The 9,656-nt window shown below is 36.0% G+C and overlaps 1 protein-coding gene across 1 annotated transcript; it reads right to left on the bottom strand.

Moving 5' to 3' along the window:
* Positions 1–2,831: 2,831 nt before the first annotated feature.
* On the bottom strand, positions 2,832–7,266 carry LOC126471066 (putative protein TPRXL). The gene is made up of 2 exons (XM_050099134.1): positions 6,844–7,266; positions 2,832–2,837 (listed from the first exon to the last, which is right to left on the bottom strand). The coding sequence occupies exons 1-2, from the start codon at positions 7,264–7,266 to the stop codon at positions 2,832–2,834; spliced, it is 429 nt and encodes a 142-aa protein (XP_049955091.1).
* Positions 7,267–9,656: the final 2,390 nt, after the last annotated feature.

Below are 9,656 nucleotides of genomic sequence, written 5' to 3'. Positions count from 1 at the left end.
ATTGTAAAAGTATTTTTCACAGCAGTACTTATTACAATGGTTGAAAAATATCTAAGTAATGTTTTTTGTATATTTTTATATTTTTTGCGATGTAAGAGTCATTAGCCAACAATTACAGTTTTTTGTCTATTTGTTTCTAGGTCCAAAGATTTTATAAAGCTTGAGGTCATACCTGCATACCTTCAAGAACTTGAAGAAGCTGAGAGAACTGGAGTAAATCTTATTAGTTTAGCTGAAAGTGAAATTGATCTGAGTGACGAAGAAGTTCATTTTAGTGGCCAAGACCATAAAACTAACTCCAAACTCTGAACAGGAAGACGAAAGTTGGAGTGAGGAAGAAAAAAGCTCAGAAACTGAGTTCTTCTCAGGAAATGACAAACCATTAAAATGGAGTAAAAAAACTGGCCTCTAAAACAAAAACAACTAAGCAAAAAAATATTATAAAAGTTTCACCTGGCCTCACAAGCCATTCAAACACTATTTTGAATGAAACTGGTGTGATTTTCAGGATTTCTAAAACTGATATCATAGCTATGATAGCATCCCATACAATCAAATACACATATCAAAAAAAGTTTTGCATCACCACAGTTCCCAGAACTCCTGACGATAGACGTTGACTGTAGATATTGTATCACAGACACAGTCATTTTGTTCAGATATGTCACTAAACCCGTCCAAAGACGTAAACAACCATGCACGAGCAGCACCTATTAGAGGGAGTAGGTCCAACAGCCAATCAGTTCCAGTCACTCCACCAGGAAGGAGGTACACAGCTCCTGATGCCTGTAATTTAACCATGCCTAGACAGTCAATACCGCGGTTCGAATGCATCTGCATTGTTACTTTGTGCCAGGAAGGGCTCTCAACAAGGGAAGTGTCCAGATGTCTTGGAGTGAATGAAAGTGATGTTGTTCGGACATGGAGGAGATACAGAGAGAGACAGGAACTGTTGATGACATGCCTTGCTCAAGCCGCCAAAGAAATACTACTGCAGTGGATGACTGCTAGCTATGGATTATGGCTCGGAGGAACCCTGACAGCAATGCCACCATGTTGAATAATGCTTTTCGTACAGTCACAGGATGTTGTATTATGACAAACTGTGCGGAATAGGCTGCATTATGCGCAACTTCAATCCTGTCGTCCATGGCGAGGTCCATCTTTGCAACCACGACACCATGCAGTGCAGTACAGATGGGACCAACAACAAGCCAAATGGACCACTCAGGATTGGCATCACGTTCACTTCACTGATGAGTGTCGCATATGCCTTCAGCCAGACAATCGTCGGAGACGTGTTTGGAGGCAACCCAATCAGGCTGAACGCCTTAGACACACTGTCCAGCGAGTGAAGCTCCCTGCTGTTTTGGGCTGGCATTATGTGGGGTGAACATATACTGCTGGTGGTCATGGAAGGCGCTGTAATGGCTGTACAATACGTGAATGCCATCCTCCAACTGATAGTACAACCATATAAGCAGCAAATTGGTGAGGCATACATCTTCATGGATGACATTTCGAACCCCCATCGTGCACACCTCGTGATAATGGCATCGCTCGACTAGAGTGGCCAGCATCTTCTACAGACATTAACCCTATCAAACATGCCTGGGATAGATTGAAAAAGGCTATTTATGGACAACATGACCCACCAATCACACTGAGGGATCTACGCTGAATCATCACTGCAGAGTGGGACAATCTGAATCAACAGTGCCTTGATAAACTTGTGGATAGTATGCTATGACGAATACAGACATGCATCAATGCAAGAGGACATGCTATTTGGTATTAGAGGTACTGGTGTGTACAGCAATCTGGACCACCACCTCTGAAGGTCTCGCTGTATGGTGGTACAACATGCAATGTGTGGTTTTCATGAGCAATAAAAGGGCGTAAATGATGTTTATGTTGATCTCTATTCCAATTTTCTGTACAGGTTCCAGAACTCTCGAAACCAAGGTGATGAAAAACTTTTTTTGATGTGTGTATATTGACAACTTTAGAACAAACTACTTTTTTAAACGTGAAAGAGATTGTAAAGTTTTGGATAAATGAGAAATTCTAACATTATTTGGCAATTTTATCTTTGATAGGTATAAAGAAAGGACAACATGTAAATGTAAAAGAACTTCAGGAGTCAGATGGTACAGGTATGGATATCCTGAGGACCACAATGAACTATAAGAGATCTTTATTTGTGAAGCGTTGTAAGAGGGTTGATGAGGTATTAGGCAAAATGAAAGGAGAAAATTTAGCAAGTTAGCTGCTGTCAGAGAGCTTTTACATTGCTTTACAGTTGACCTGAAACGATCCTATAATCCTATTGAACATGTGACAATCAATAAAATGCTGAAGGGATTTAGAGGCCGCTGCTCCTGGATCCAATATATACCAATCAAACTTGATAAATACAGGATAAAAATATTTTCCATGTGTGGTGCAAAGAGTTTTTACACCAGTAATATTGAAGCATGTGTGGGAAAGCAGCCAGATAGACCACTTCAAGTATCAAACAGCCCAGCAGAAATTGTAAAAAGTCTTGTCAGCGACATCAAAGGTACGCACAGAAATGTTACCATTGACAAATGGTACACAAGCTGCTTGTTAGCAGAAGACATGTTAGAGAAAAAAAATTTACCTTTTTTTTTCCAGTAGGCACTCTTCGCAAGAACAAAAGGGAGATCCCACCAGAATTTTTGGCTCTAAAAACCAGCCAATGGAGTTTTGAAATTGGGCTTTCAAGGTAACAAAATTCTTCGTTTCATACTCAATAAAAAGAAATCGTTCAGTGATACTCCTCTCCACAATGCATAATATGGACAATATCAACCCTAAAACACGAAAGCCAATCACCATTATTGATTACAATCACACTATAAGAATGAGTGGATACTGTGGACAAAATGACAGCAGGATATCCTGCTGGAGATAGTCTATGGTGTTATTTTATACTACGCTAAATATAGCTGGGATGAATTGTCATATTTTGTATTCACTTTCAAAACCAGAAGGAACCGTCAAAATTTGACAATTTTTTTTGAAGAATTTAGCATTTGCATTGATGAATGAACACTTCAAAAATAGATCGAAAATTGTATCACTGCCGAACGATGTTTCTGAATTTATAACAAGGAAATTCCCTTTAGAAAAATCATTGACATACTAGGGCTATCAGAGAAGAGGAAGAAAGGGCCCTCCAATGTGTTTGGAAAAAAAAAAGGACAATTCCACGAGGAAAGTTTGTGTGAAGTGCAATAAGTTTGCTTGTCAAGCACATTTGATTACAGAGCCTACGTGTGTTACATGTCACCAAGAGGAGACTAATTGATACATAATTTATTATTTTTATGCAATCAATTTATTTTAGGTACAACCCAGATATCACAGTAAGCCGGTTTCAAACTTGTTTCCAGATGTAAAGTTCAAGTATATAAGCTTGATCAAAGCTGGAATATTCAGGCCTGTTAGTTGTATTGTATTGTATTGTATTTTTATTGATCCAGGCAATCATAGTATTGTACAGCTGTACATATGATATTGGATAGGTCAAGAGAGCTATTTACAGTAATTTTTACAAATTGATGTTTACATTATTTTGTAGCAAGGAAATTATCTATCTTCAACAAAACAGTTAATACAAATCAAAGAGATGTAAGGTTTTACATACGATATTGGATAGGTCAAGGGAACATATTTGCAGGTAATATTTAATAAATTGATTTTACATTATTTTGCAATGAGGAAGTTAGCTATCTTTAACAAAACAGTAAATGCAAATGTTGTATGGTAAAATACAAACAGCCAATACAAATGTAATAGTAAAGTAGTCCAGTGTATTTCATAGACATGCACAGTATATAATTTTCAGACCTAATTGAACATTTATCATATTTTTTACATTTTTAACCCCTTTCAAAAAATTGATCAACTGCATAAAAGCAATGGTCCAAGAGATATTTTTTTAACTTATGTGTGAAGGCTCTTGGGTTCTTTGTTGCTTTGATTTCATTGGGTAAATTATTATACATTTTTATCCCAACATTTAAAAACACTTTTTTGGTAGCAGGTAGTTCTGGACTGAATCATATGTAGGTCAGATTGCTGCCTTGTTGCATAGTTAAGAATATCTCCATTGAATTTTAGTGTGCAGTCATTGTTTAACAGGTATGACTTGACAAATGAGGCGATATTATAAATGTAAGCAGAGGGCAGTGTCATAATGCCATTTGTTTTGAAATGTTGTCTGCATGATTCGTTATGTCTTAGATTACATATTATGCGGATTGCCATTTTTTGCATTTTGAAAATATATCTACCTCCAGGTGAGCTCCCCCAAAATATGATTCCATACTGTAATGCAGAATGGAAGTAAGCATAATATACATGTATGAGAACAGATTTTGTGACTGATTTTTTGAGTATCCTTAAAATGTAACACACAGTTGAGAGCTTTTTTGAGATATAATTTGTGTGTGTCTCCCACTTAAGATTTTCTGCAAGCCATATGCCAAGAAACTTGACAGAGTCCACACACATAAGCTCTTGGTTATTTAGAATCACATCAGGCATTTCTTGTTTTTGGGATGAGAGTCTGAAGTTGATGTACGTTGTTTTCTGTATGTTTATAATCAGTTTGTTCTCGTTGAACCATTTGCTGAGTGACGACATAAGCGGTTTAATTTTTTGGTTGTGGTCCTCTGTATCAGTACCCGTTATTAGAATACTTGTGTCATCAGCAAATAGTGTGGTATGTCCTGTAGCAAGCTATGTGCTTATATAATCAATGTATAGCAGAAACAGTATGGGTCCCAGGATTGAGCCTTGTGGCACACCACATCTAATAGGCATTGTGTCAGAGGAGTGGACAGTAGATTGATGGGTGGTTGTATTCTTTTTTTCAAAATTAATTTCAACTTTTTGAAATCTGTTTGACAGGTAAGATTCTAACCATTTGTTTGCAATTCCTCTTATACCTTTATTTGCTAACTTCTTAAGGAGTATGGTATGGTCAATTACATCAAATGCTTTGGATAAATCTAAAAAGATACAAGTAGTGATTTCCTTAGTATCCAGTGCTTTTAAGGTTTCGTTGAGATACTCATAAATAGCTGTGGTAGTTGTCTTTTGCTTTCTAAAACCATGCTGGTGTTTTGTCAATAAGGATAGTTTATTAGTAAAGTCTTCCAATCTGGTGTAAAATAATTTTTCAAATATTTTTGAGAATGAGCTGAGTTGTGCTATGGGCCGGTAATTGGCTACATCATTTTTAGAGCCCTTTTTGTGAAGTGGGGTAATTTTAGAAGCCTTTAGTAGGTCATGGAAAACTCCATTTGTAAAGGATGCATTTATTATGTGGGTTAGGGGTTCTACAATGGATTCTCCACATTTCTTTACAATTAAATCAGGAATATTGTCACTACCACTGGAGTACTTATTCTTTAGTCCTTTTATAACTGTAAGTACTTCAGGATTGGAGACTTTGTGAAGAAACATTGATGCCTGTACCGGTACAGTTTCTATTAGTGTTTGGTGTTGAGTATTTGGCCTGTGGCAGTTGTTCTTTATCAGGTTTTCTGCTATTTTGCTAAAATAGTCATTAAAACCATTTACTATTTTTTGGGGATCTTATGTGACTTCATCATTTAGGTTTATTTTTAATGTTTTGTTTGTAACATGCTGCTTACTGTTTGTTTCATTTTTTACAACTGTCCACAAGCCTTTCATTTTATTGTTAGATTCCTTTATAAATTTATCATTGTATAATTTTTTTGCTTGTTGGATAACTTTCCTATAGATTGCAAAATAGGTCTTACAATATGACCTAAACTGATCATCGACGTCATGGTGTTTCACGTGATTTTTTAAGTCACGCTTTTTTTCGCTGGAAATCCTTATCCCTTTTGTTACCCATGAGTTTGTGTGTTTGTTTCCAATTTTTCTGGATTTCAGTGGAAATGCAGTATTGAAGTGGTGGAGAAATGTTTCATGGAAGGAATTAAATATGTAGTTTACATCATTTTCTTTATAGACCTCTGCCCAGTTTTCAGCCCTTAACAGATAGTTAAAAAGCCTTATATTATCATCATTAAATTGCCTTTGCATTTTAGTTATTGTGGGATATTGTCCTACGTAATTTAAATTCGCTGTTAGTATTTGGGCTTCATGGTCACTGTAACCTGTGCTGATGACTTCGATTGAGTGGTGCAGTTTGTCTGTGTTTATGAAAATCTGATCTAGAGCTGTTTTTGAATTTTTTATGATCCTGGTTGGTGTGTTTACAGTAGGGGATAGGTTGAATGAATTTGTAATATTCAACAATTCGTCTTTGTTTTTTCCAGGTGTGAGGAAGTCAATATTAAAGTCTCCACTTATTAATAGATTTTTGTTTCGTGAGTGAATTTTTGTGAATAGTGCTTCGAGGGAGTGTTTGAAGGTTTGGATGTTCCCATCAGGGGCTCTATATACATTCAGTATCAATAGGTTACAGTCTGTTAAGATAATTAAGGAGAATTCAAAGTCTGTTTCTATTTGCATATTATTGTACTTTGTGAGGCTTTTGTATCTTAAATATTTTTTGACATAGATTGCTGTACCACCTCCCTTACTTTTGTTCCGACAAGAATAACCAGCTAGAGTAAATTCGCCAAGTGGGGTTTTTTTAATTTTGTCTTCTGTTAACCAGTGTTCAGTAATACAGAGAACATCTAAATGTGGCTTTGTTTTTAGGAAGAGATCTATTTCTAGTAACTTATTAAACATTGACTGAACATTATGGTGTAATATTTTAAAGGATAATAGTGACTGTTTTCCAATGGAATGATTTTTGACACCGCTCACCGGGTTTTCATGTAGTTTTGGTTCATGAAAATTTTGCTCTGCACCTGTTTTCCTTTGGTTTGCTGCTAGCAGGGAGCTACTGGTGTTCTTGCCCATAAAAAAATCCTGGCTGTGGGCTGGAGGTCTGCGTTTTCGTTTTGAAGATCTTGTCACAGTTTCCAGTGGTACTGATTTGGAGTGTGGCTGCACATTTTTTGCTGTTTCCACTTGGATGTCGTGGGCTGACTGATTTGTGGCACTTGACGAGATATTTGAATAGGATGTTGTTGGTGACTTAGTGCTGACTGTGGATACCTTCTTCTTTTCTAAAACTGTTTCTGGTGTTTTCCTTGATGACCCTGACTCCATATTCACTTTTGTTGTTGTTACTGATGGCTCTTCAGCTCCTGGTGTTGCTGTTGGTTCAGCTGCAGTATTGCTCATTCTTCTGAGATTGTCCACCAAATTAGCTTCATTGGACCACGAATATGTTTGATGTCATGGTGTAAAACGTTTTATGGCACTTCCTGTTACCAGTGGACTTTTGATGGCATTCAGCAGATTAACACACAGTTTCTTTTTCCCATTTTTATGTAAGTGAAGCCCATGCCTGGTGAAGTCTTTCCGTTGGAGGAAGCTATTTACATCTAAAACTCTGATGTGTTCACTGTAAGATGCCTTCTGCATCAAGTAACTGTTCATTTGGTAGATTTTGCAGTTTTCATTTGGCATGTCATATCTATACGGTATTGTGCATAGAATTAGTTGTGTGTGCCTAGTTTTCGCGATCGTTTCATCTAGTGATGTCATAAAACCACGTTTTGATCCAATAATATCGTTTGCACCAGCTAAGACGACAACATAATCATTTTGTCCTAGACTAGACGTTTTGTTTTGTATATTGCATGTTGTTTCTTTGAATATAGCATTTGGCTTTATCAAAGATGTAAATTTATAGCTGGTTGTTGAAATTTCGTTCAGTACTTCTGCACAGTTCCTACCGTGACTATCTGAATGTAACAGTACCTGTTTTTTGTTATTTGTAAGCTGACTCATGTTCGTGTTTGTTTTCAACTTACTGCAGTCATTTTTCTTAACCATTTTTAAATTACACGAGAAGTGTTCAGAAGCACTTTGTAGGTTACCTTTATTTACTGTTTCACATTTTTCATGTTCACTCTTACCTTTGTTTACTGTTTCACATTTTTCATGTTCACTCTTCTTCAATGGAGAGTCATTTCTTTTGTTAGTACAAGTATTTAAAACGACATCACTGTACAAATTTCGAACTTTTTCCTTATGTGGCGGTTCAGAAAGGTTTTTGATCATGCTTTCCAGTAGCAGAGCATGTTGTCTTGTGGCTTGAAGTTCTTTCTGGAGTGTTTCTAATACATTGGTTTCGCGATTCTCACGATACATTCCAGTCGCATTTTGATAACCGTTGCACTTTGTTCCACAGGCATACGATATGTTTTCGAAATTTACTTTCGCAAAGCAGTGTGGATGATACCACATATGCATCACTGGGCAAGTTCTAATACCGCTTTTTACTATTTTATCACACGATATGCACTTTGTAGACGCTAAATACTCATAGTTTACCGAGCGATTTATTACTACATCAACGCGCGCCGCCATCTTTATTAGATTCAAGCTTGAAACAAACATCAAAGTTGGCAGATTTCAAGCTATATTTCAAGCTTGACTTATCAAGTTTGTCTCCAGCTGTATCTACACACATGGAATACAGCCTGGTATTTACAGCTTGTTTTAAGCTACATAATTATTAATCTGAATTTATTGAACCTAATTAATTAAATAAATATCAGAATGGAAATGGTGTGAAAAAAATTATCAAGACATGTATGTTTAAAAAAATTTATTTTCAAAGTGTTTAAAATTGTTTTATTTTAAAATTTAATTATTCTGAAGCCCCTCCAGCCCCAGTACACAGACCAGAGCAGGATCAAATATCGCTGACTTCTGCTGGTATAATGATCCTGTAACAGGTAAAAGAAAATGTTAGCCATACCTAAACATAAAAAATGTAAAAAGTTGAAACTGATCAACCTAAATATAATTTATGCCCCAGATTAGCAAAATAACTTCAAATTTGATGTAGTAAGAATCATTAACTAGTATAAACGTCACTGAGTAAGCAGCTGCTTCTGGTGACTTCATTCCAAAGAGTTTTTAAAGTAATTTGAAATAACTTTTTGTTTGAAATTTTGAAAGTAAAGATGACATTTGGGTAATTTTGCGATGACTTCATGAAGAAGCCACACATCACTATTTCTAACAGTTTCAGGGCCATTTAATCTGAATTATAAAGCTTATAAGGAAACTACCGTTTAGAAAAATGTAGACGTTTTATTCTATCCACAATTATATTTTAGTGAGTAAAACTGAATCAAAATGAAATAAAAGATGAAATTGAAACGAATTTAAGAAATTACCAGTTCAGTGGAACTGTAATGTAAAAGAACAAAAAATGTTCTCCTTGTCATATTTTAATATTGCCTTTTATTGGATTTCAGCCACATTACAAATAACAATAAAAGTAAGAAGTACCAGTAGGCCTTGCAGTATTATTTCACCTAGGGAACAATAAAATTAAGAGCAATTGAAGACCAGTCAAAGCTACGTAAATAAAAAAAGACTGACACCTATGTAGTGACTGGTTCTCGATGCACTTTTCCCGTTCACCATGTCATTACTATTTGTATTAGCAAAGAAACTTTTCACACTTCACGATTATTCATTCATGGTGTGACACATGCGAGTATTTACAAGTAAACAAATGTAATAGGGCGATATATATAAAAAGGCGAGAT

This window comes from Schistocerca serialis, chromosome 3 (assembly GCF_023864345.2).
Source record: "Schistocerca serialis cubense isolate TAMUIC-IGC-003099 chromosome 3, iqSchSeri2.2, whole genome shotgun sequence".
Classification (NCBI taxonomy): Eukaryota; Metazoa; Arthropoda; class Insecta; order Orthoptera; family Acrididae; genus Schistocerca; species Schistocerca serialis.
Note: the sequence above shows the minus strand (reverse complement) of the source record. Positions and strands in the feature narration are given on the sequence as shown.

Coding starts and splice junctions, on each gene's coding strand:
- LOC126471066 (XM_050099134.1), bottom strand. CDS start 7,266: ATGAGCAATACTGCAGCTGAACCAACAGCAACACCAGGAGCTGAAGAG.